Genomic DNA, 27,282 nt, shown 5'->3' on the forward strand with positions numbered 1-27,282 from the left:
AGTATGGGGACGGGACATACTCACTCTGGGGAAAACGACACTTCCAGGCCTATGGCCAGGACGCTGGCCTCCCCACCACACTCCCCGGGCCTCAGGGCACCCAGAGGTAGATGGGCAGACTGACCCCACAGGCCAGAGGACAGGACAAGGCTCCCCAGGGCCAGTGGCTCAGGCCTGGGGTCTGCCTGGAGGCTCAGAACGGAGAAGGACCGTCCTCTGCTCTTCCTGGATCACCACTTCCCTGTGACTCCTACACCGTGCGCTCCCCAGCAGAGACGGCCCCAATCCCAACAGTGTCACTGCCCCAAACCCTAGGGAGGGAACAGCCCTGGTCCTCTATAGACCCGTCTGGAACCCAGAAGAAAAGGGACACCCGCACACCCTCCACGGGGCTGGCATGACTCCAGCACCAGAGCTGAAGACAAAATCACAGCCCCTCACGCATGCAGACGAGAAAAACCAGCAGCCCGGCCCAGAAACGCTCCCAAGACAAGGCAACACGACACAAACACAAGGCCACACGCTGGACGGCTCTGGCCCGCCGTTCAGCACCCAGAACCAGGAGGAGAAGTGGCCCTGAGAGCTGCCGGCATGCGTGGGCAGGGACCACAGCTGGCACCACGAGTCAGAGCAGGAGGTGGGGCACTGCCCCTGTGGCCAGACCTGCTCCTGCCCTCACTCACCAATGCTCAAGGCCTAACCAGAGCGATAGTAGGAGGAGGCAGATGGGAAAAAAATTTAAATTGTCCTCCCGTGTCCCACTCCTGCAGCAGACGCAAGCGCGGCACCTACCCTGCCTGCGCAGCTGGTGCTCCTGCCGGCTCCCGCGGGCCTCCGCGCTGGTCAGCGCCCCGCACAGCTGCTGCAGCTTCTCCTGGTTCTGCAGGTGCGTCATGCGCAGCTGGGCGCGCAGGGCCTGGATCTCCGCCAGCAAGCTGCTCCTGTCCGACAGACGGAGGTGCTCCAAGGACTTCTCCTGCAGACGGCCCGAGAGACAGGGCGGGAAAGGAGGGAGCAGGGTCACGGACTCGGCCACTGGACGGCCCTGTGGAGGAGCACGCCCTGAATGAAGGAACGGGAGCACGGAGTGGGCCCCAGGGTGGGGGAGGCCGGGTCTGGCAGCATGCTGGCGGCTCCACATGAGCAGCGCACCCTCTGCAAATTCGTGCCCCCAGCACCGTGGGCCCGAGCCTGGGGACGGAGCCTCGTCCCCGACAGAGTAAGAACAGGCTTGCAGGAGGGTTCGGCGACAAACACGTAGTATGGAACGGAGGCCCCAGGGGACCTTCCGACCTCACACGGCTCCCTGCGGGTCTGTGCTACAGGTCACTGTGACCTACGGTGGACCTGCCACTAGACTCTAGTGCCCTCTCCTCCAAGGGACTCGGTGGAGACCATGCTGACCCCTCTGGCTCTCTGACCCTCCCCACCCGGGACTCAGCGCTCATGGCCTACGTCAGGACACTTGGTGCTGCTCTGTCTTTAGGAAAAGGCCAGTTACTTCCAGAACACAGAGACTGAGAAGCAGAATAAACGTACAGACCTCTGCACTGGGCGAGATCGTGATTCAACCGTGTTACATGTGGACTGAGGCAGGACGTCTTCCCCGGTCCCTGCCACGTTCCAAGGTCAAACTCCCATGAACCCATTCCGTCACCCTCTCTGTTGCGGGGCTGCAGGAACTGCATCATGGCACGTGCTCACCTGCTCCTGGACCACCTTCTCCAGCCGCTGCAGCAGGGAGCTGTGGTCCCCGGGGTCCGGAGCACAGGCCTGCGGCTGCAACTCAGCCCTCAGCACCTCCCACTCTCTTCCAGACGCCTCCTGCACAACCTGCAGAAATTCTCTCCAGTCCAGACACGTGTCGGGAGGTTCCTAAAATATTGGGACAAGAAGCTCAGTGTTCTTACAAACACATCCTGCGGGTTGCCCCGGAAACCGCCCCCCACAAGAGCACACACCAGTGCATCCGCGACCACCCTAGAGCACACGAAGCCAACGCTGCTGACAGAGGAGACACTACCGAAGGGGAGGGCACGGAAGGAGCCAACCGTGGGCGAACTTCCTCCTTTCCCACCACCACGCCAGGCCCAGCGCGGGTACTGCTGGCTGGCCACCTTGTCCGCCGGCAGGCCTGGGGCTGGCACTGGGGTATTGCTTCCCTGCACACCCTGTGGTTGGTAGGTCCCTTGGGTGTGGAACCTACCTGGCCTTCACCCAGCTGCCCTGGTTCCCCACTCACGGAGCAGACACTGGGACCCCAAAGGCTCAGGCCTGGCCCCCGTACCCGGCCCCCGTCACCCACCTCTAGCTCCACCACGTGGCCTCCTCCCACGGCCTTTCCTGCCCTAAAGGGGCCTGGAATGTGCCAGCAAACATGACTGAGAGGGCGGCCGGCCAGGTCCAAGGCCCCTGTGCCCAGCGCTGACCCCTCCTTCCCTTGATCCCACTCATCTAGCCAAGCGTCCCCCACCAAGTGCTCCTTGCCCACACCTTCCCCTCTCTCAGGTGGAGCGCCCCGTACCTTCTCTCCCTTTTGGAGGGCTAGGGTCTCATGTCTCCGCAGGGCCGGCACCGCCTCCAAAGGCCTGGAGCCCTCCCTCGGGAAGCACTCAAGGGGGGCACTCGGCTCGCCCTTGCTCAGGGTGCTGGGCGGCCCGTGGCGCTCGGACAAGGCCAGAATGTGCTGGCTCTCGTCACACACCATCTGCAGCAGGGCCTGCAACGGAAGAAGGAAAAGCGGCCGGAAGCCACTCGTCCATCTAGTCCCTGGCCCACCACCCAGGAGCGCTCACCAGGGCTGTACGCACAGCTCTCCACAACCTCTGAACCCGAGAGCGAGTTCTGTGGTTCCGCGAGATTCCTCAACAACCACCCCCCACCGACCTCCAGACCCACTAGGAAACCAGGTGGAGAGAGGATGTGGGTGTGCGCTCCCCCCAGACGGCACCCCACCAGTGCCTGCACCGGGGCAGCGTCCCCTACCACCCCTTCCAGAAGCCTGGGCGGGGCGCAGGGCAGGGCCTTGCGCCGACTTCCCAGGCCCCATCATGGAGATGCCCTGCGACTCCCCAGCTCTCCTGGGACGCAGCCACCACGCTCTGAGAAGACTGCAGGGACCCGCACAGGGGGCCTGGGCTTCCCTGGGGGTGAGGCACCTGCACACAGCACCCGACCCGCTGCAGGCCACTCTGGCCCTCGCCGCCTACAGCAGGGCCCGGACATGGGCAGCAGCGAGAGGGTCGCCCAACGCCCAGACAAGTCCCAGCACACATGTTGGGACTGTGAGCGCAGGAACGGGTCCCGCACGGCACCAGGACTCGGGGACATGCACTGGCCAGGTCTCCTGCCCAAAGACATGGACAGAGGAACAAAGTGGCTTCCCCAGAGCTGCCCCCCGCTTAGGACCGACACAGGGTCCGAAGTAACCCGAGTGGCCCTTGCTGCACACGCGGGGTCACTCAAGGGGCATGGTCCGCGTCTGTCTCTGCGGAACAAAGACGAACAGACGCTTCGAACAGGGAAGAACGAAAGGAGCACTGCAGCGGGGCTGGCTGGGTCGGCTCGGAGCCCGGCCCTTGATTCCAGCCCGTGTCACGGTCTCGGGGTCCTCAGATCAAGCCCCACATCGGGCTCCAGGCTCAGTGCAGGGGGTCTGCTTGCGGTTCTCTCTCCCCCTTGCGTACCTGCTCTCGCCCAAGTAATCGAAAAAAAAACAAGAACAAGAACAAAAACCAAGAAACCCAAGTTCAACCCCCGAGAAACAAACTACCCAGTTAAGAAACGGACAAAAGGCACGAAGAGACACTTTTCCGAAAAAGACGTCCAGACGGCGAAGAAATGCATGAAAAGATGCTCAACATCGCTCATCATCAGGGAAATACGAGTCGCCCGGTGGCTCAGTGGGTTCGAGTGGGATCGAGCCCCGCATCGGGCTCTCTGCTCAGCGGGGAGCCTGCTTCCTCCTCTCTCTCTCTGCCTGCCTCTCTGCCTACTTGTGATCTCTGTCAAGTAAATAAATCTTTTTTTAAAAATATTTTTTTAAATGAGTAAGTAAGTAAATGTGCATTAAAATTCCTCTGTGGGAGAAGCAGCCATGAAGAGGCTTAGGGCAGAGCACGACCAGTTCACTACAAACAGGTCTGGCTAGGATCCCAACGATGGAGCCAGAACCGCAGAGAACCGATACGGAAAGTGCTACAAGCCCAAGCACATGTCACGTTCATGCTCATACTTCCCGTGCCGTAGCGCAGGGCAGACAGCAGCCGCTGTGGGGAGACGAGAGGCCGTCCCCGAGTCTGCAGCCCCACGCACGGCCGGAAGGACTCCGCGGCAGACGACCGCCAGCCCCTCCTCCGGGAGCCCTTGCCCACGGCTAGGCGTTCCACGGAGCGCCTGTGAGGACAAAGGACCACGGCCTGCACCATCGCGCGAGTAAAGCTGCCGTCAGGCCACCGCAGCCCTTTGGGGATGTCGCAGGACCCTGGGTCTGCTGCTGAGCCCTACCCTCAGGACTGGCATTCCACCGCGGGACCTGTGCTTTGGGACTGCCCCTCCATGCGCGGTGTCGCTACGGCCTGCGAGCCTGCCCACCCCTCCTGCGGAGCCCGCATTAGCTCCCGCCGGTGCACAGCACCCCCAGCACCGCAGCACCAAGGTCCGTGCCACAGACCTGCTCGTGGCTGCTTCCGGAGAGGCCCTGGAGATGTCCAAGTCAGGCCTACCACGGCCTCCAGCGCCCGCTGGGCCTCCCCCCAGTACTCCTGGCTGCGGGGCACCTGGAGCCGGGGCCACTCGGGCTCACGGCTGCCACGTCGGGAGGCCTGGTAGGGCCAGCTCAGACGGGAGCACAGGCTTCTCTTGAAGCTGCTGTCCCCAGCGGTGAGTGCGGTGGCCTCATGCTCCAAAAACAGTGTAGAAACTTAAAGGAAAATGCGCCGAGAAACCTACTGGAAGATACCTCCGTCCTCTCCTCTTTTTCAACGAGGGAGCGTGCGGACAAGCACGGGGAGGGGCAGAGGGAGAATCTCAAGCAGACTGTCGGCTGAGTCGGAGGAACCAGGTGTGGGGCTCGATCCCACGACCCTGAGATCACCAAGCTCAACTGACCTCGCCACCCAGGCGCCCCTCCTATCCACTGTCACTTGGAAACAGGGAAGTCGCAGGTTCTGAGGGGCCTCTGAAGGGCTGCACTAACAGCTCCTGACGCTTGCCCGCGTCCACACGGCTCCCCTGCAGACCGCGGCTCCCTCCGTGTCCACGCGGCTCCCCTACAGACCGTCTCAGCCACTTCCTGGGCTCCAAGGCCTTCACTGGGCTTCTGGGTTTTCTTCGTTAATCACCGAACATTAAACCTCAAAGCCTAAGTATACAGAATTGTCCAAACAACGGAATCCATTCCTGAAAATTACAGGTTCTTCCACCATTAGGTTGCCTGGATTAGAGCTGCTAAGAAACGTGCCTTTAATATTTTATGTCCCATAAAAAACTGAGGAGTGCAAGGGCACCGAGGTGGCTCAGGTCACGATCCCAGCGTCCCAGGAACAAGCCCCACAGAAGGCTCCCTGCTCAGCGTGGGGGGGGCTGCCTCTCCCTTTGCCTCCGCCCCTGCCCCACACCGCCCGCACTGGCACGCTCTCTCCCTCTCAAATAACCTTTAAAAAGAATCCTTTCCTTTGGCTGGCACCCTAACAGCGACGTCACGGGACAGGTGGCCCGTGGGGGCAGCACGTGGGACAGACAAACTCGTCGGGCCACCGAGCTGTGCACCTGAAACTGCAGGAACACCGGCGTCGACGATCCTCACGCTAAAAGAAAACACTGAACTGCCTTTGGAAATGCTCTCGGGGTTGGAGCAGGACACGATGCTGACGTTGCCCTGTGACTTATTCAGCCAAGTCTGTGTCCGTGCTGTGACACGAACGGTTTGCTAATCTGGCGAGGGAAAAGGAAACTTGTGGGAAGTGCCACGGACTTTCTGGCCAGGTGGCAGATGTGCTAACTGACCGCACCGTGGAGTCGCTGTAGCACCTGCACACGCCGCACACTGGTCGCGCATCAATTCAAACTAGAACGCAGCATTCTCACACGTCGGTTCCAAGTGGAACCACGGCACGTGGACTGTGGCTTCCTTCCTCCGGCGATGCCCTGGCTCTGAGCCCGGAGCACCGAGTCCTCCCACCGCGACCGTGAGTGGAGGACAGGGCCTCTGCTCTGTGACCAGGTGGCTGTGTGACCGGGTCCTCAGGGGAGGCACATGCAGGGCCGGCAGAGCCGCGGCAGGCGGCTCACACCACACATGGGTCAGAACGAGCCCAGCGTGCCGACGGGGCTGGTCTGGTGGGTGGATGAGCAGGTCTGCCAAGGCGGGCAAGAAAGGTCCTGTTGGGGGTGGGGGAGGGCAAGGATGCCGCTGGCAAACAGGCTTGAAGGAAGCCTTGGCCCGTTCTCTGCAGACAGGCCCCTGCCACGCTGAGCAGAGCCAGCGGATGGCGAAATGGATGGGCCAAGCGAGCGTGGACTCACTGGGGGCCCCCAGGTGTGCCCTTGGAGCTGCCCCACAGGAAGCTTCCGGTCTGGTACAGGAACACACGTGAGCTGGTGGAGCCGCTGGGCCGGGCCAGAGGCTGCCCATCCGCAATGCCCGCACCGCTACCCAAGTCCAGACAAGCTTCCTTCTCAAGAGCCACCGCCGGGACAACGGAGACGCAGGGCAGAGCGCTACTCAACGGGACGGAGACTCCCTCTCGAGCAGCAGCTCCTGCGGCAAAGCCGGCTGGGCTCTCCACTGAGGCCCAGCGGCCCTGTGCCTGCAGACAGCCCCACTGCCCGTGCCCCGGAGCTCAGTTCCCTGCAGGTACCGGGCAGAGGGCGGCCCAGTCAGGAGCACAGGCCACAGCTGTCTCAGGAAACGCGAGAGTCCGTCTCCAGAACCAGACAAAGCCCACAACCACTTCCCCACAGAGGGTCACATGCGTTCTGATACCTAAACTCAGTTCAGGAAGGCTGACCCTAATTTTGTCTTTTGTGATTTATTACAACCGCGGCACCTGCAGGCCCCCAGCAGGTGCAGGGAGAGCTGGCCCTCCTCTGGGGACCCTGGAGCCCGAGGCTCCCGCAGCACCCCCAAGCCCGCCACGCCAGGATCTCACCTGGGACACCTGTCCCCACGCCCCCCAGGACAGCAGCCGGCTCTGTCTGGAAACACTCACAGGAGACGTCGTTCGAGAGCAGCTAGAACCGACGCAGCGGCCTGGGTGGCGGGACGTACGCCGCCCGACACGTCAGCACCACGCGGCAGTCACGGCGGCCGCAGACGGAGGCCCGTCAACACCGCAACGCCCTGCTCCTGCCGGCCTCACCTTCACTTGTTTCGGATGGACTCCCTTCTCCTTCATGGCTTCCAGCGGCTGCCGGAACCTTCCAGAGGCAGGAGGCGGCACTGCAGGACTAGCAGTGGAGGCGTCGAGTCTTCCCGAACCCTGGTTTAGTATCTCTCCAAACCCCGAGCCATCACCTAAAAACACGGCACAAGGTCCAAGTCAAACCACAATCCTCTGGTGGCCTTCCTGGGGGAGGGCCCGGGGGCAGACACTCGGCAGTGACAGGGGTGTGGCCAGACCCCCGCTTCCTGGTGCTGTGTGAGGCCCCGAAACACCGGAAGAGCTATGGCCGGGACGCCCCTTCCCGAAGACACCCGCAGAGCACCAAAGAGAGCAGAAATGTTTCTATAAATCTATCCGATGACTTAATTACATCCATTAAGAAAAAGCATATTGTGTACGTTTGGCATGTAAACCCATGACTCCAACCTAAGCCTTCATGGTCTCTCAGCTCATCTGTAAACAGACGCACGAGTGGGTTTCCTCATCCCCCAAAGACAGGACCCCAAGCCCACAGGGCTCCTGCCAGAAGCGCCTGGGCTGACACACGTGTCACCCAAGGAAGGGACGAAGACGGGGCAGGATTCCGCTTAGGCACATGGAGAGGAGATGGGGGACAGGAGACACGTGGTACCAACCGCAGGGCCGTGTGTGGGCGGCAGGTCAAGCAGCAAGGATCTGTCCAGGAAAAGGGGAGCCTGATGGGGGTGTTTGGAGGCCAGCCCTGAGACCAGCCAGGCTGGACGGGGGAGCCCTCTGGTGTTGAGGGTTCCAGATGCCAGAAACCCCACGGTGGGGCCTCAGAGAGGAGCCGCAAATGTGTCTGACGGACGCGGCACGTCCCGGAGCCTTGCAGAGGCTCGGAAAGCAGAGGGAGGCATCCAGGGACAAGCAAGCTCGGCGTCTGCAGCTGCTTCTCTGACCGGGCTGGAGCGCCTCGCACAGACCTGGGAGCACAGCTGCCGACGTGCACCCTGCTGAGGGGTCTGAGTTCTCAGACACGCCAAGGGCTGCGCAGAAGACAGTGTGGAACAGGGACTCGGAGACGGCTGAAGGAGCCGATAAGGCCAACACCAGGAAACCTTAGAAAACCAGAACATCTTCAGAGAAGTCAGTCTTGACGCAACAAGGAATTTTCAAGAAAAAGGACCAGAGAATACGAGAGAAGAGCTCTTTGAAGTTAAGACACAGCAGAATGAAAACATTGACTTCCAAGCTTGAGAAATAATTCCTTAAAAGCTTCTTTTAAGAACCTTTATTATCAAATAAAACAAAAGTACAAAGAAATGGAAACAAAGTGAGAAAGTAAGAAACTCAGTCCGGGGGCGACAGAAGTACGGCAGATGAGAGCCACGGGCAGGACCCAAGGAGCAGCGAAGGCCTGTTCAGGGTGACGGCTGCGCCCAGGCGTGTGGAGTCACGTGGTGGCCACCTTGTTTCGCAACGCCAGGCTCTGGGACACTGGTCAGACGTGCTGGGGCCTGAGGGAACCTGACTTCTCACCTGCAAGTCTGCACAAGCCCAAACTATCCACACTCGCCGGGAAGATGCGGGAATTCTCAGACAACCCACCTCACACACGCTCTCTCTGCAAACGCTTCTAGAGAGCAGAGTACTCAATGAGGAGCACGAAGGAGGGACAGGGTCTGACCCGGAGAGCGGAGGCGGCACATCCAGAGGGGGACGGCCGCGTGGGCAGCGCACACCCACACTCGAGGACAGTGTGGCGGGACCCATGACGGAGAACAGCAGGGAGGCCGCGAGCAAGGAAACCAGCTGTCTGCGAGAGGCCTCCGTCCCCGAGGCTCTGCGGGCATGTGACCGGTGTGCTCGACACACACACACCCTGGGGTGTGCGGACAGGACGGGACGACGGGGCCACCTTACAAGGACCCAGAAGGGACGTATGAGGAGACCTGGCAGCTAGAAGTTTACACATGTTGCTGGAACTAGCAAATGCAATTTAGAAATAAATACCACACACACCTCCCGAAGTTAAACGTGGGCGTCCTCAGGGAATGGTGGTTTGGCCGGGGGGCTGGGAGGCACCTTGCAGAACCACTTGATTCTGAGACCAGGAACTCACCACATGGAGTAACTCAGAACTAAAATTAGGACGTTGCTGGCCCCACCGAGCACAAGCGGAAACGCCCACGAACTTTCCTTTGTGGTCTCGCTTTCAAAAGCACTGAGTCGAGTCAGTGATGACTTTCTTATAAAAAGTGGAAACATCTCAGGAGGTGACGGACTTGTGAAAAACCAGTTAGAGAAGGACAAAGCTAGGAGGTCGTGCTTTGGCAACCATCCCAATGATGGCCCAGGCCACACTCACTCCTGGAGACCAACATGAGCGGGTCCGAGTCAGAAACGAGAGATCACAGCACGAGCTCCACGCAGTCTCCTGCCCAACACCAAGCAATCAAAAACGGGAAATCAGAACAAAGCCTGGCAGACACCAAGGGGTCCAAGCGGACACAGGCCTCGTGCCGTGGTGCTCTGGGAAGACCGGGGCATTGGTGTGCACACTCTCCGGACACCTGGGGACCCCACGCTGACGACGTTGCCACAGACCCTGACGAGATTCAGGACCTGCTGGCAAAGGGCTTCCTCTCCAGCCCACACGGCACAGCCTCCCTCCCACACTGCGGTGGTGCGAGGGACACCCGAGTGCCCCTTACCCGCGCAGCCCCCCTCCCGTGAAGGGCGCCGACGGGGCGAGTGGCAAAATCTGAGGAGGGTCTGTAGTTGAGATGCTGCCGTGGGCCACAAGGAGGTCTGGGTGCGGAGTGCAGGTTTTGAAGGTCCACGGTCGGGTTTTCCAGAAGAACAAGACCTCAGGCCTTCGAGTGCCACTCAGCACAGGGAGGAGACGGAGGCAGGCACGGCCAGGCTGCACCAGCCGGTGTAGCAGACGCCAGCCTGGAGGGCCCGAGGTTCCCCGAAACCTTAACAGTTAAAAAAAAAAAAAAAAAAGACGGACTCACTGTTTTCACTTCCGTTGTTCTTCCCTTCAAACCCGAGAGGACAGGTTCTGGGCTTTTCTTGAGCATCCAGAGATGTTACGATAAAATCTTCAACATCTTTCTCCTGTTCAAATAGGCAAGTTTTTAAATGGTCATAAAATAACAACTTATCACATCAGGGAGCTGAACTAGCCAGATGGAAACTTTCTAAGGCCTGAACTGATCATTTTCCCACACAGAACCCAAGTTAAGAGTGTTTCACGCCGGGGAACGCACTGAAATCATGTGCTTCTAAGAAGTTAAACAAACCCGGCCACAGTTCTCTAGGACTATTTTAAAGGAGTCCCCAGCAAACATCTCAGGTTGAAAACAGTTCCGTGGTAGTGTGCGCACGGGTATCTCAGGTATCATGTTCCCTGTAACGTGTTTTTTATTTTATCGAACCCAGGATGTGCAAAATCTCAATATTATTCCGTATAAAAAGACACAGTCCATCTCAAAAATAACTTTTTGAGATTAATTAGCATTAGATGTAAAACCTAGTAAGAAATACAACCGAAAACCAATCTAGGAAACCCACCCTAGACAAAGAACCAGAACGACAACTACACACGCAGGCGGGTTTGGGGCCGCGCTACTCGAGTCCGCGCTAGTGAGCGCATGGAGGCCTGGCACATCTGAGTAGGACTCGTGCATCTCACGTACTTTCAGGAATACCTCAAGTCCTCTAATTATTCATATTACAACCGACTGGGGCTGGTGCTGCAGAAAGCTGGCTGTCCCTAAACATGGCTGACCAGGGGACTGCCATGCACACCTGCGCCGGGGCCTCTGGCCCCGTGAGGAGATGAGCCAACAATGGCTGCAGCTATGATACTGCAGACGCTGAGGACATACCCCCATGGGAACACTCTGGGGCCTGGGCAACCCAAGGACGCCAAATCAGGGCAGCGGCCCCAGAAGACCACTCACCACAGACATCCACTGCACATGGCGGTCAGCGGAGGGCGCCCTGTCTGCAGCCAAGGGAGACGCTGCCCACCTGGAGGCCTTTCCTGCTGCTGACCCACCCAGGTACCCAAGCAGCTCCACCTGGTCTGCCTGCAGTGAGGCACTGGTCCTGTCCTGCAGGGAGGCGTCCAAGCTCAGGGAGTCTGAACACGGCGTCAGGGGCAGGCTGGGTGCAGGCTCAAGGGTCGAGTCCTTCCTGACAACCTCCGGCGAGCTCCAGGAGGACAGATCCATTGCCCGGAGTGCGTTCTTCAAGGGCCCGGGCCTCTCAGGATGGGCCAGGTCATGGGAGCCACCGTGGAAGCCTGCTTGTAAACAAGGTGACCCGTCCTGCAAATCAACCTGGTCTTGCTCGGGAACATCCGACATTTCATTTTTTATCAGTGGATCCTGACTTCCACTGAGGTCGATTAGATCACATGTGGTTTTCCCGATACAAGACGCATCAACAAGAGATTTATCCGTTCCTTCACCATTATCAGAACAATCACTCCAGCTGTTTTCTGGAGCACGTGGAGATGCCACTGGCTGCTGAAGTCTGAAACCCTCGGTCTCGGTGTTCTGGAAGTTCACAGAATTCAGCAAATGGTTCAGCTTTTCTTGAAGTTCTTTCACCTGACTTAGGAGACCAACTTTCCATGGCTGACAATCTTCCAGTACTTTCCCCTTATTCTGCATGTAAAAAGGAACAGGCATAACGTGAAATAATGGAATTACACCTAGTCATATCTGTCTGGTTTCTATAAGCCAGTTTCAGAACTGCCTGAGCACTTAAGAAGAAGCCTCCACGATGAGCGCTTGGGTGGAGATTTCAAGCTTTTTTAATTCCATGAAAGACAGAATCACAGCTGAGAGCTCCTTGCCTATGAGCTGAGTGCTGCAGAGGACTCTGGGAAGATGGTAGAGCAGGAAGCAGCAGGAATCTGTCTCCTGCCCAGGCACCTGCACTGGCAGAACCGTGCCTGCTGTGTATAACTCTGGAGTCTGTCCAAGGCTCGCACCTCCCAGGGGGATGCTTGGAGGGTAAGCTGAGTCAGTCTGGGTCAGTTCCAGCTCCTAGCACAGCAGCAGCTACCCATTCCTGGACCTCCAGCCCCTCGGCAGGCTGGGGTGCGCCTCCTCCTGGAGCATCTCGCACACAGCCTGCAGCACCTGGGTGGGCAAAAAGGACCCTGTCCTCCAAACATTGGGCATCTTTGCTCTGCTTCAGCTTCTGACCGCAGCCCAGAGGCAAAGTGGTGGGAGGCCATTGTTGTGGCCCCTACCCCTCCGGCCGAAGTGACCACCAGAGGATTTAAAGGGCCACTGTCCTCCTTCCCCACCGCAGCATTTTTCTTTTTGAGGAAAAACTAAACACTAGAACATTAAAAAAACAAGTGCATATAGAGAGGAAATGAGAAAGTAAACTGCATGTGCCCAGGTGAAGGTGCAAACTAAGAAAATATCTGAAGGGACCTGAAGTTTAAACTTCAAGCTGATCCTCAGCACAGAGACAATCTACAATTAAAAAAAACAAAAACAAAAAATAGCAAATTATGAGTAAGTAGGAGATTCAGATTTCCAAATATACAGTAGACTCAAATGTTCACTGGGCAAACACATACCAGAAAAAAAAGTATCCCAAGGCATATAAGGAAATAGGAAAGTATGGCCTATTCAAAGAAGGAAAACAAACCCAAAGGAACTGTCCCAGAAAAAGACCCCGTGTCGGATCTACTAGTGAAAACGGTTAAGACAACAGTCATGAAGACATTTGAGGAACTAGAGGAAGATGTGGAGAAGATCAAGAAAGTGATGTGTAAACAAAGTAGAAATATCAAAGGAGAGAGGAAAATCTAAAGAAACCAAAAAGAAATGACAAAGCAGAAAAGTAGAATAATTAAAATTAAAAATTTACTAAAGGATTCAAAGACAGATTTGAGGAAGAGAAAGAGCTGAACTGAAAGACAATAATGGAAATGATCGTGTCTGAGGGAGAAGGAGGACACTGACAAGTGAATTCGGACTAAGGGACCTGGGGGCAGCGGCGAGCGCACCAACATACGCATTGCGGAGTCCCAGAGGACGAGAGAAAGGCGGCTGAGAGAGTATCTGAGGACATACTGAAGAAAAGTTCCCAGAACTGATGAAAGACACAAATATAAACATCGAAGAAACTCAACAAACCCCAAAAAAGATGAATTCAAAGAGACACACACCACGCTAGGTGATAACCAGATGCATAAAAGCTAAAGGCACTAACTGACTTGTCACACACAAGGATCCTCAGTAACATCACCAGCAGGTTTCTCCTCAGAGACCGTGGCGGCCGGAGAACAGCCACTCGGTATATTCCGAGTGCAGAAAGAAAAAACCCTGTCAGCGAAAAATCCAACATCCAGCGAAACTGTCCTTGAGAGTGAGGAAGAAATTAAGATATTCCCAGGTAAATAAAAGCAGGAGTTTGTGACCAATTCCACCGGCCCTGCAAGTGCATCTGTACGGCAAACACAAGGTTACCAGAGGGTGGTAACTCGAGGTCATGTGACAAAATAAAGACCTCAGTAAAGGTAAGTGCAAGTACAAGAAGAAAAGCCAGTATATACGATGGTATGCCTGAAACAGAACACTGATTGCTCAAATACATGAATTTTTTAAAAAGTTCATGCTGTTATGACAGTGGTTTGCAACTCCACATTTTGTTTTCACCGTGATTTAAAAGACACATTTTTAACAAGTTAATGGTCTAAAAGTCAGTATTATTAACTTCAGTTTGTAACTCCACATTTTTTTCTACATAATTTAAAAAATTAACGAATATAAAACAATCATTAGTTTATCCTGTGAGGCACACAGGTATAAAAATGTACTTGGTGGGCGCCTAGGTGGCTCAGTGGGTTAAGCCACTGCCTTCGGCTCAGGTCATGATCTCAGGGTCCTGGGATCGAGTCCCACATCGGGCTCTCTGCTCAGCAGGGACCCTGCTTCCCCCTCTCTCTCTGCCTGCCTCTCTGTCTACTTGTTCTCTCTCTCTGTCAAATAAATAAATAAATAAAATCTTTAAAAAAAAAATGTACTTGGTCACAACAAAAACCAAAAAGGGTGGGGCAGAGCTAAAAAGGAACAGTTTTTAAGAGTTAGGCTGGTATAAATTCAAACCACAGTGTTATAATGCTGGATTCTGAATGTAATGCCTAACAGAACCACACACACACACACACACACACACATACACACACACACACACACACGCAGCTATAGTATATATATATAAAGAAATGAAAAAGGAACTTCAAGATTTCAGTATAAAATGTCAAGTAAGCACAAGAGAATACAGTAATGCAGGAAATCAGAACAAAAAAAAGCTATATAAGGCATATAGGAAACAGCAAAATGACAAAAATATATGCTTCTTTATCCATAATTACTTTAAATATAAGCGGATTAATCTCTCCAATCAAAGACAGAGATCAGCAGAAAGGATAAAAACACATGATCCTGGGGCGCCCGGGTGGCGTAGGCAGTTGGGAGTCTGACTCCTGATTTCAACTCAGGTCATGGTCTCAGGGTTGGGAGATCACAAGTCCCACTTCAGGTTCATGCTCAGTGGGGAGTCAGCTTCACCCTCTGCCTCTTCCCCCCCATATGTGCACGTGATCTCTGTCAAATAAATTAACAAAATCTTTGAAAGAAAAAAGATAGAAGCACGAGGCTGCTTCCAGACTCATGGCAAGAGCCCAGCATTACCTTGATACTAAAGCTAGAAAAAGACACTACAAAAACGAAAACTACAGACCAATATCCCCTATGAACTTTGATACAAAAAATTCTAAAATGCTAGCAAACTGAATTCAGTACCATACTAAAAGGTACTAAAACTCTAACCAAGCAGTATTTACTCCTGGAATGCAAAGACAGTTCAACATAGGAAAACCAGTCTACATAATACACATTAGTAAAATGAAGGAGAAAAAAGTCATGCGATTGTCTCAACTGGTGCAGAAAATGTGTCTGACAAAGTTCAAGACTCCTCCAGATAAAGACATTCAACATACTAAAAGAAAACTACCCTAACCTATAAAACCCATACAAGAAAACATGCAGTGTACATCACACTCAATGGTGACAGACTAAAACGTCCTCCTCTAACACCAGGAACAAAGTGAGAACTCGTGCTTTCAGCACTTCCCTTCAACACAGTACTGGACCTTCCAGTCCGAGCAATTTTGTAAGGAAAAAGACATAAAATGTGTCCAAGTTGGAAAGGAAGAACTGAAATTATCTATGTTCCAAGATATGATTGTACATGCACAAAATAAAGATTCCATTAAGAAAAACCCCATTAGAATTAATATATCAATTCAGCAAAGTAACAGGATACAAAGTAAACACACAAAAAATCAGTCCTATTTCTACACACCGACAACAAGCCACCTGACAAAAGGAAGAAAACATTTCCATTTACAACAGCAACAAAAAAGAAGAAAGTAAGAGTTCACTGAACCAAGTAGATGCAAGTTTTGTAAAGAAAACTACAAAACACTGATGAGAGATCACAGAAGAGAAATGAACGGAAACACAGTTCACACTCATGGACTGGAAGGACTAGAACTTGCAAGGACTAGAACTGTTAGGATGTCAATGCTAACAGTGATCGACAGGTTCAGAACAATCCCTGCAAAAATTCTAAGGATATTTTTGCAGAAACAGAAAAACCCATCCTAAAATTCAAAGAGTCAACACAGTCCTGGAAAAGAACAAAGCTGGAGGATTTTAACTGTCTGACTTCAAAACTTACAACCAAGCTGCAATAATCAAAGCAGTGAGGTGTCGGTGGGGGGCTCAGTCTGCTAAGCGGCTGCCTTCAGCTCAGGTCATGATCCTGGAGCCCCCGGGCTAAGGGTAGGCAAGGGCTCAGCAGGGGGTCTGATTCCCCCTAACCCTCCCACGCCTCCCCCCCCCCCCGTCCCCCGCCCCGACTCCTGCTCTTTGACTCGCTAATACATAAAATCTTAAAAAAAAAAAAAAAACCAGTTAAGATGGGGGGTACCCAGCTGGCTCAGTGCGTGGAGCCTGCAACTGCTGGTCTCGGGGTTCTAAGCAAGCCCCAGGTTGGGTGTGGAGATCACTTACCAAAAAATAAAATCTTTTTTAAGATTTATTTTTCAGGAGCGCCTGGGTGGCTCAGTGGGTTAAGCCTCTGCCTTTGGCTCAGGTCATGATCCCAGAGTCCTGGGATCGAGTCCCGCATCGGGCTCTCTGCTCAGCGGGAAGCCTGCTTCTCTCTCTCTCTCTGCCTGCCTCTCTGCCTACTTGTGATCTCTGTCTGTCAAATAAATAAATAAAATCTTAAAAAAAAATTTTTTTCCAAAAAAAAAAAAGATTTTCCATCTGAGAGAGAGAAAACATGAAGGAGTGAGAGAAGAGGGAATCCAAGCAGACTCCCAGGAGCACGAAGCCCAACGCGGGGCTCCATCTCACCACCCCGAGATCATGACCTAAGCTGAAACCAAGAGTCAGACGCTCAAATGACTGAGCCGCCCAGGGGCCCCAAAAATAAAAGTCTTTCTTTTTTAAAAAGTGGTTAGAATATAACTCTTAGGTTGCATGTATTTTACTACATACACTAAAAAGGCAACTGTCCTAACCTACTTCTGTGGTAGTTTACTTAAAACAGTAGCATTTTTCCTTTTTTTTTTTTTTTTTTTTTAAAGGGAAAAAGGGCCTGGAAGATTCTAGATGCAAACACTGAAAACTGTAAAACTGCAGGGGCCCGGCTGGCTCAGCTGGAGGAGCATGGGGCTCTTGATTTCAGGGTCACAAGTGCAAGCCCAACACTCGGTGCACTAATCACTTAAAAACTAAAAGATAAGAAAAAAAGAAAGAAAAATATAAAATTGTGACTTATGGAGTGAATCTTCAATTTCCCTGTCTGTGTGTAACTGCTAAGAATCTGGCAACCAGCTCATAACCACACAGCTGGGCTTTCCCGTAAGAATTCAAACAAATGCTCTTATCCCAAGGGCAGTGAGGAGTTTGCGGGGCAGAGTCAGAAAGGCCTCTCCAGCGGAACTAAACGTCCCGCAGGGTCTGATAAACATATAAAGCCACAGCCGAGCATCTTCTATCAAAACCGCAGGCACATGCCACACACCCGCTCTGAGACCACTGGACCGATCCCTGCAGAATCCAGAACCACCTCATTTTAGAGTAGGACTGTGGTGCATACGGCACGTTCCAGAAGAGTTCTCGGGCAGGGAGAGCGGGAACATTCTTGTCAAACTGCGCAATGTCCACACCAGCAGGTTTACGGGAGGCTAGGGAGATCCTGGACCCAAGCAGGCCACAGATCGAAGCACACTTTGCCTCTGCACTTAGGAAAACCTCCCAACCAGCCAGCCACTTCCTATGTTCAGAACATCTCGACCCTGCGACACCTGACGTGGCCAGCGTGCAGCCTTCCCCACAGGAAAAGAAAAGTCAGCTCTCCTGGGGCAGCCCTCGCGGTGACCGGAACCCCAAACAGTTGCATTCTTGATCAGTGCGCTCTTCTCTGCTGGGAGCACGAACCAAAGGATGGAGGAAAAAACCCTGAGGTCCAAAAAATAAACAAAAAGCCTTTCGAAGTAACCGACGCTGGTGATAAAGGCCTTGAGCCCCAGAGCAGCTGTGTGGGCCACCTGTCCTCACAGGCACACTCTAGAGACAGGCCTCGCAGTGCAATAAAGTCCTACTTGCAGTACGCAACTGCTTGTCTCCACAGGCTGAAAGACCACGGAAAAGAGGCTAGAGGGTTTCTTAAGCGAAGGTACAGGAGTTCAGAACCGATCTGAACAGACGAGCGGAAGAACCCGAGAGGGCAGCTGTCCTGTGTAACGTGCACGTCCCCTCCGCAAAAGCATCAGGGACGTCTCTGCCCGTGCAGGAGCACGGCCGCGTGCCACGTACCTGCACCCCTCCCGGCCCTGGGCCGCCGTCTTCCGTCCTCACGTGCATCTCCTTCTCCGCCAAGAGCAGCTCCGACTGCAGCTGCTTCTGGCAGGCGGCCAGCACCGACATCACGCTGTCCCGTCTGTGCAGAGCCGGGTGGCGGAAGCACCCTGGGGCCTTGGCCAGCTGCAAGTCCTCAGGAGCTGCACGCTACAGCAAGCAGAGAAAACATCGACAATGAAGCTAAAGGCACCAGAGTCTGACATGCCCTGAGCCCCGTCCCTGGGCTCCCTCGGGTTCTCGAAGCTCTAGAGCACAGCGTCGCCGGCAGGACCCCGAGGGAACGTCCCCGTCTCCTATGCATCTCCTACATCAGACCAGAGCTGTGCCCCACAGTCCTGCTGCTTGCACACAGCCACCACAGGTCAGGGCACAGCCCCAGCTGGGCCACCCCACGAAACACGGGCCAGGAGAGGTTCTGGAGTGGCACAAGGCAGCGGGCAGCGAACCGTGACGTCTCCTGAAAAGCAAAGTGCAGCTCGTCCCAATGTGACACGAGCCTGACGAGCGCCCAGGAAGGAACACCCAGGGGGCCTGGGCAAGCCACAGCCTCTCCGTCTCGTCGGATGCTCCCACCCACGGGCTGCGAAAGCCTCGAGTGACAACGGTAGGTGAGAGCTGTACGAAACAGGGAACCTTCCAGTCCAGTTTCACCGTCTAACCACGGTCTGAAACCCGAGCTTCTGTGGCGCCTAACCACACCCAGGAGCCCCGAACCTCAGTTCCACTCGACGCATCAGGAGCTGCCCACGAAACCACAACCCCCGCTGCCACAGAAAGGACCCCCGCTCCAGCTTACAGACAGAAGACCGGCAACGGGAGGTTCTGCAGAGAACTCGTAGCCCCTCTGGTCCAGCCCCAGTGCCTGGCCACCCACGGCCTGCGTCAGGGCCTCTCACAGGCGCCAAGGGCCTGCTGGCTCTGCGTGTGTGCCCGTACTCCCCGCCCCCACACCCGTGCCCACCCCCACGTGCCCCTGCTTCCCCCGTACCCCCGTATCCCCCGCACACCCCTGTACCCATGGGCCCCCCGCACGCCCGCGTCCCCCGCGCCCCCTCCCCACAGACAACAGGCCCCCGACACACCGGCAGGAGGGAGCGCAGCTCACCTGTGTGTCCCCAGCCTGTCCCTGAGGGTCTGTGGGCAGCTGCGACTCTTCGTCCCATGAGGCCCCTGCAGCCCTGGGGCCCGAGCCCTGGGGGCAGCCCTCCACATGAGGGTGCAGGTGGACCCGCGGCGCCTGCTGCCCATCTGGCTGCCCCTGGCAGCTGAGGAAGCGGAGGTGCAGCAACTGCAGCTGGCGACCGAGGCGGACACACTGGACCCGCAGCCGCCGCAGCTCGGGGGGCTCGCCCTCGGTCTCGGCGGCCAGCGGCTGCTGCTCCAGCGCCAGGCGGAAGCGGGAAAAGGCTGCCAGGAGGGTCTCCAGCTCGGCCGACTGGGCCAGTTTTTGCCGCTTCATGGCGTCGATCTCTGAGTCCCTTTCCGCGATCCCGGCCTCCTTGGCCTCCAGGGCGGCTTCGAAGGCCTGGATCTGAGCGGCCAGGCCCCGGACCTCTGCCTCCCCGCGGGCCGCGCAGCGCTCCAGGTCCGCCAGCCGCGTCGCGGCGGCTTCCTCCGCAGCCCGCAGCCGCTGCTGCAGGGCCTCCAGGGCCTGGCCGTGCCTGCGCTCCTGCTCCGCGAGCAGCTGGCCTGTGGCCCCCACCGCCTCCAACGCCTCGGGTCCCACGGCGGGGATGGCCAGCGCCTGGCCGCTCTCAGCCCCAGGCCCCGCGGGCCCCCCGAGCGAGAGCTCTCTCTGCAGCCTCTCGATGACCTCGTGCAGCCGCTCCGTCTCCTCCGCCTTCTCTCTCTGCAGGCGCTGCTGGTTCTCTCGCAGGTTCTCGATGACGGATCTCAGCTCCTCGACCTCGGAGCTCCTGTCACACGGGACCTGGGGAGGAAGCACGGTCAGAGGAAAAAGCCAAGCTTCCCCTTCAGTGCCTCTCCTCAGCCTGCGGACGACCCCCCGGAATTGCCCTGGTGCCGCACTCAGGCACGTCAGGTGCACCGAGCCGCTCAGAGTCACACAGCGGCCGCCCAACCACCTGCTCGGACACTTGCCGCGTCCGACATGTACCGTGCCACCCCCGCTGCAGGCAGGGGGGCGCAGACCGGCCACTTTTTCACCTTCGGCATGTGTGTTCTTTGTACTTAAACTTTATAAATCATGAGTCAAAATCACTAGGGATCCGTCTAACACTAGAAGAACCAAGCAAGGAAACGGGCTTGGGAAGGAGCACTACCGACGGCCAGGACCAAGGCGCACGGATGGGGCCACGGGGTCTCGGTCAAGGCCACCCTGGCTGCTCCAGTCCGAGGGCTGGGGCCCCTCACGTGTCGGAGCAAGCTTTTCCTCATGCCGCTTAGTGCTGGCCTCCAGAACCGTAAGGTAGGAACTGTGCTCATACGAACTCTGGGGCTAACACAACTGAAACTCAGACGTTCAATATCCTGCCAAGTCTACAAAGACGGAAAGTAGGAAGTCAGGTGGAAATGGTCATCAGCAAAGCTCAAGCTCCGTTCTTGTGAGGCTGAACCACCAGTGACACGGACCGACTCAGGCTCAGCGGACGATCCTTAGCCAATTTCTCACACTCCAATGTCTGCTTCCCAGAAGTCAAGGGTTTCGTAAGAATTCTTGGTTTCATTAGTACCACCTCGTGCCTTTAAACTCAAGATCAAATCTGGCCCATACTGAACAAAGAAGTAAGAAAACAGATGGCTTTCTGGTTGTGACTTCGATGTCATGAGCGGTCCTGGGACACACAACTGTGCATCTCCGAACTCGGCTGTGACCAGTCCAGTAAGCCAAGGGCACTCTGGCGGCTCAGGCAAGACTCACGGCCAGCCCTGGGGTGCCCCGCACTTCTGGAGCACCGCCGGGGTCTCAGGAGTGACGCCGTCCGCTCACGACCTGGGCGTACCACTGGCTGCTCCAGGCACCCGCCACAGAGCAGCCCCACCACCACACAAACAGAAACCAGCACAGAAGGTGGTTGTAACCCCAAAACCAAGACGACTCCTCCGGTGTTCCAGGCAGATGGGGCAGGCAAGGCCAGAGAGGGGCAACACTGGTTGCCCCAAAACAGGAAAACCGCGCAGGCTGGGAACGGAGGACACAGGTGGACACGTGAGCCAGGAGCACGTCTGGTCTCCGGGATGTCTCACGCAGGCTGAGGCAGCTCCACTCCAAGCGGGGCCCTACAGAGGGCCGAGGCCCGAGAGCCCCCACCCCAGGGTGGTCAGCAGGGGCGCTCATCCCTCGACGAGCGCGGTTCCGGTGCAGGACCGTGGTCTGGGTGTGCGGCGCCGGGAAAGGCCTACCTCACCAAGCGCGCCACTTCCCATGCCGGCCAGCTGTGCCCCAAGCTGCTCGCTTACACGCACCATCTCCTCCTCTTTGCTCTGAAGGAACGCCTGCAGGAACACAGTAACCGGCCACAGCTGTGCCAACGAAACGGGGCCCGAGCGCAGGAGGCACCCCGCCTGCCTGCAACTCAGCTTGAGAACGGTCTCCTGTTTCCACTGAAGCAGCAGGAACCCCCCCCGGAGAGATGCCTGCTGCTGCCATGGACGTCGCACACGGACGTCACACACGTGGCCTGGGAGCACCCACACAAATCACAGGCCGATGGTCTTCTGGCGCCTTCCGCTCACACCGACAGCTGCTGGGCGCCACAGGCCAGGGCTCGGCACTCAGGCCATTTCTCTACAACTTGACTCTCCACTAAAGCACATTATATTAAGATGACAAAGAAGATTTAAAAACCGTTTTATAGGAGAGTGTCTGGGTGGCTTGGTTGGTTAAGCGCCTGACTCTCGATGCCTGCTCAGGTCGTGGTGCTGGGGGCGAGAGATGAAGCCTCGTGTGGGAGTCCGAGACTCTCCTGCTGCCCCCACGTCCACTCCACGACCAGCCAACCAACCCCTCTCTCTCATCCTGCTCTTATGAGAGAGGCTAACAGTGAGCTACGACTTAGCAAAAGTCACCTCTTCTACAACAGGGTAACCCTTTCATGACCCAAATCAGGTCAACGCTGGTGGTTTATTTCCTCTTTACAGCTTCTGCCATCGGACAGGTGCGTCTCTCCTCTAAAAGACGGGCTCTCAGAGCCATAAGCCGGATGCGGAGGGACGCGGGCCACTGTCCCCTTTGATGGCTCTGGGCTCCACCCCGGCTGCCGACCTCAGTACGGAAGGTCAGCGCCTCCTACACACGGACAGCGTGTGCGTCCTTGAGCTCCGGCCCCGGCGGGCCACAGCCCTGCCAGGAGCCCCACCCCTGCAGGTGTCCGGGTGGGCGACCTGGTTTACCTTCAGGCTGGCGTTCTCCTCCTGAAGCTCCTGCGCGCCGGCGGCGGCTCGGCTGCGCTGTGCCCCGAGCTTCGCGTTCAGCTGTAGCACCTCGTCGCTCTTACGCGCGAAGTCGTCTTTAATCCTCTCCAACTGCTCTCTTAGGTCCAACACCTTTCAGTAGAACAAGAAATCCTGGAGATGATCTCATATTCTGCCACTCCATCATTACTAAAATTACTTTAAAATATTTAAAAGTACATGCCACGAGGAGTCATCACTGTTTCATAACTGAAAATTACGGAGCTCTCCAGCCGTCACAAACCGTTCGCAGACCGGGTAGAGGTCCCGCCCCGCCAGCAGCCCCGAGCGGGCGGAGCCCCGGAGCCCCCGCACTTGCCTCGCGCTCTCGCTGCCGGAGCGCGCTCTGCACAGCGTCTAACTGGACTTTGGGGCCCTCGGGACGGCTGCCTGCGGGAGGCACAGGTTGCAGAGTGGACACCAGAAGCAACTGGCTCGTCTGCTGCTCCAGCGTCTCCTTATCCTGAGGAAGAAGAAAAGGTTTATTCTCAGTAAGTATCTCAGGAATCAGGGGCCTCGAACTGTGATTATGAGTGCACTGTGCCCTCAGACCTTCCCGGTGCTCCGCTGAGCGTGCCTGTGCACGCCCCCCGTGAGAGCCACACGCCGGCTGCGCTCCAGAGCGCCCCTGGCGAAGACAGGGAGCCGACCAGAGCCGTCGCGTGTGCCCGCGATGCCACCGCTAATTATTCAAGAAGGTGCAGAACAGTCTCTAGACTACGGCTGTCACAGCAACAAAAGGAAAAAAAGTAAAGAACTTGTCCGAGAACAGGACAATGACTCGCACGAGAACCCCGAAGACTGGGTTTAGGGAGCTCCTGGCCCGGGAAACGTGCAGGTGGCACGCCTGGAGGGGGCCCGGGGGCCCCACTGCCCTCCCACCGCAGCCCGCCCCCTCCACCTGGCTGCTCCTGAGTTCCACCCTCTCACAGGAAGTCCACGGTTTCCCTGGGATCGGTCAGCCGCTCTAGCAAGTCAGCTGAGCCTGAGGTCGTCACGGGAACCCCAACTGATCCAACCGGATGTGGGAACGACCCCAGAAGGGACTGAGCCCCTCGGCCACAGGGCCGATGCCACCTCCAGGCTGACGGTGTGTGAACAAGGGAGCCCGAGAACAAGCGGCCTGCGGGTACGTGAGGCCTGGTGGCTGGAGGGACGGGCTGGGAGTGACTGAAGCACGGGAGGCGTGAGGTGACGCTCCCCTTGGAGGCTGTCAGGCTGGGGGCGTGGGGCAGGGGCGCTGCTGCACCTGCTGCAAGGCTTTCACGGCGTCCCTCTGCCTCTCCAGCTCCTCCCGCAGCGCGGCCGCCTCCCTCCTGCAGCAGGCATTGGTTTCCTCCAGACGCCGGATCTCCTCGTCCTGGACTAACATCTGTCTGTCCACCAACTCCTTCTTCGCGGCCAACTCATTAAACCCATCGGATTTCTCCCGCAACTTTTCTTGTAACAATTTAACCTAAAATAACAAAAACACTAAGAAATGCAGGAGTGAAAACCGTGATCTCTGCAGAGGGAAGCGCGGCCCGCGGCAGAGCCAACACCGACCCCCGCGAGCCTGTGTGCGGGGAGGGGCTCCCGGAGCCCAGAGACAGAGTGCGGGGAAGCCCTGACGCGGGCGTTCTCTCCGGAAAGACGCAGAAAAACACAAGCCCAAAATGTATCTGTAAAATAAGGTTCATTTCGTCGGGAGACGCTACTGGGCAAGAAGAGAGAAAAACGCCAGGCAGGGCGGCCCCCAGGGGGCTCCAGACTCGGACGGGGGCAGGTCAGTCCCACCGCCTGGTCCCTCGTGCAACCGTGAGGATGACACAACCAGCACCGAGGGCAGGGGCGTGGCTGGGGGGGGGGGCCATGCCGAGGGGTGGGCTCCGTCTCCGTGGGCGTCGCCCTGAGCAACTGGGTGAAGGCCGCACGGGACGGGACGACCATCCTACTGCTCACACCCAAACACAGGACGGGACTGTCCAGAAAGTGCTCCGTGTTTGGGGAGCAAACCAACGCCAGCCACGCCGGCAGGTCTGGCTCCGCGCCAGGAACAGGCCAGCCCGTAGCAGCTCTCCCTCCCCGCTGGCCACGCAGGGGTGAGGTGGGAAGGCACCCCCCCCACGCAGACCCACGACGCACCGTACCTCCTCATCCAGCTGCTCCTGCTGCCGTTTTCACACACATGGAAAAAAAAAAAAAGTCATCCAAAAGGTTAAGTCTTTAAAACGCTCCCGAGACGGCGGCCGGACGGGTACCGCGTGTGGTGGCTGACTTACGTCGCAGACGTAGGAGCCCCGGGGCCGCGGCCGGGCCGCCTGTCGGAGCTGCTCCTCCAGCCTCTCGATCTCCCGCTGGAACTCCTCCCGCTCGTGCTCCCTCTCAACGGCCTGCTCCTGTGGGGGGAGGCAGCGGCCTGGAGACAACAGACGTCCCGACGGGACACAGCACTTCTCCCCCGGACGGAAGGGGGCGGCGTGGGGTCAGGAGAGAAGACTGCCCGCTCAGACGCCCGTGCAGGGGGCCGCCCACACCGCGCCCGGCCTTCCCCTTCCCACAGTGTCCACGGGCCAGGCTGGGGACTCCCTGCCCCGGGGCTCTGTAAGGGAGCGAAATGAAGAGGCAGGGACGAGGCCAGGGACTGCGGGACGTGGACAGAAGGGTTCCCCGGGCGCCACGTGGCCGAGCCATCTGCCTTCGGCTCGGGGCAGGGTCTCCGGTCCTGGGATCGAGCCTCGCATGGGGCTCCCTGCTCAGCGGGAGCCTGCCTCTCCCCGACCCCGCTTGTGCGTCTGCCCTCTCTCCCCCTCAAATAAATAAAACCAGAAGGAGGGAGACAGAGAGAACGAAAGCCACGGACGGCAGATGGCTCGGGCCCAACCGGGGAGTGCTGGGCACGCGGGGTCTGCAAGGTGGGCGATCGAGGGCCCTCCGCAGCCCACACGGGCACGTGGCGACAACCCCCGGGACATGCACAGAGAAGCAAAGCGACCACAACAACGGGGCTGTGCACGGGCCCTAACGTCGTGTCCTGGCAGCGCACGCGGCGGAGGAGACCTCCAGGGACGCCCATCCAGCGCGTCCAAGTCCAAGATGCTCACGTCCATGAAGTGGCGCTGGCTCCGCAGCTGCTTGTCCAGAGCCGCCAGCTGCTGCCTCAGCGCGCAGAGCTCCTCGGCCTGCTGGGCGCTCGCTTCCTGCCGAGCCAGCTGCTCCTCCAGCTCCGCCTCCAACACCGTCATCTGGGAAAGCAGCGCGGCGCGGTCCTTCTCCGACTGCTTCCTGGCCTCCGCCTGCTCCTGGGTCAAACTGTCCACGTCCCTACGGAGAGCTGAGGACACGAAGCGAACAGGGAGGAGAGCCCCACGGATCAGGGCGGGTCCTCGGGCAGAAGCAGAGCATGAAACGTGCGCGGCGGGTGCCCCACAGACCCAGGGCCGCCCGAGGACAGAGCACACTCAGGTCTAGCCTCCCTGGCAGCCCCAGCCCGAAGCCCGGCCAGGGGGCCGGGACGCGGCGTCGCTGAGGCTCCCAGACCCCACCCCGAGGAAACAACAGGATGCCGCAGGCCAGCGTGAGCCCGAGTCCGGCCAGACACTAACCCTAACCCTAACAGCCGCCACTCAGCCAAATACCCTCGGAAAACAGTCGAAAAAAGAAAAAAAATTACATCTTTTAAATTAAGACCGGCTAAAATAAAAAACTTTAAAGCCGGAGAAAACTCCATCCTGGTTATTTCCAAGAGACACATTGGTTAATTTTCGAGAAAGTATGAAGCTACATAGTCTCTCGTGTAGAAAAAGAACGGTCACTTCAGACGTCCACGGGAGGGCGCACGGGCCCTGATGCAGGACGCACTCCCTGTGCTCCCAGGGTGTGAAGCCATCTCTGAGGACACGGGTCCAGCCATGGTACATCAAAAGCCAATCTAGGGGCGCCTGCGTGGCTCAGTGGTTAAGCCGCTGCCTTCGGCTCAGGTCATGATCTCAGGGTCCTGGGATCAAGTCCCGCATCGGGCTCTCTGCTCGGGGGGGAGCCTGCTTCCTCCTCTCTCTCTCTCTGCCTGTCTCTTTGCCTGCTTGTGATCTCTGTCGAATAAATAAATAAAATCTTTAAAAAAAGAAAGAAAAAGTCAATCTAAAATTAACTGGATGATAAGGCCATAATCCAATGGAAACTAAATTCGTAAGCACCATATAAAAGGAGGCTTGCCTCTGATGACTCCTCGAGTGTTCAAACTGTCCCCAAACTGAAATTTTAATTTCATAAGTTTCACTACATTTTACCGGCTCTCTAAACTCCTTTTGTTTTACACAAATCTGACAGTCTCAGGCCAAACCAGCATGACCGCGAACAGAACGTCCCCAATCAACTCCATGCTGCTAAGTCAGCACCTAGGGGACTCGCCTTCCACATGCAGTTAGGACAAGGAGCTCCCCACCCCTGCAGCCGGCCAGACAGCACCATCCCCAGGGGCCACGTGCAGGAGGAAGAACCGCAGCTACGGCCCACGTGGCCCCATGCAGGTGGCGCTGCGGGGAAGCTGTCCTGTGGCCGTT

At 57.0% G+C, this 27,282-nt stretch overlaps 1 protein-coding gene across 4 annotated transcripts in view; it reads right to left on the reverse strand.

Annotated features, from left to right (window-relative positions):
• The window catches only part of PCNT (pericentrin), a 40,073-nt gene extending 19,850 nt beyond the window's left edge, over positions 1–20,223 (reverse strand). The window contains exons 1-7 of one of the 4 annotated variants that reach the window (XM_082683335.1): positions 19,434–20,223; positions 18,284–18,475; positions 11,318–12,028; positions 10,367–10,469; positions 2,525–2,719; positions 1,705–1,875; positions 793–976 (exon numbers count right to left, since the gene is read on the reverse strand). In XM_082683335.1, the coding sequence (XP_082539461.1) occupies positions 793–976; positions 1,705–1,875; positions 2,525–2,719; positions 10,367–10,432 (616 nt within the window). In that variant the 5' untranslated portion in view covers positions 10,433–10,469; positions 11,318–12,028; positions 18,284–18,475; positions 19,434–20,223. Of the gene's footprint in view, positions 1–792; positions 977–1,704; positions 1,876–2,524; positions 2,720–10,366; positions 10,470–11,050; positions 11,074–11,317; positions 12,029–18,283; positions 18,476–19,433 lie in introns of those variants that run through there. The other 3 variants (XM_082683332.1, XM_082683333.1, XM_082683334.1) reach the window with 3 other exon arrangements.
• Between the last annotated feature and the right edge of the window lie 7,059 nt (positions 20,224–27,282).

Source organism: Mustela nivalis (assembly GCF_964662115.1).
Source record: "Mustela nivalis genome assembly, chromosome: 1".
NCBI classification, from domain to species: domain Eukaryota; kingdom Metazoa; phylum Chordata; class Mammalia; order Carnivora; family Mustelidae; genus Mustela; species Mustela nivalis.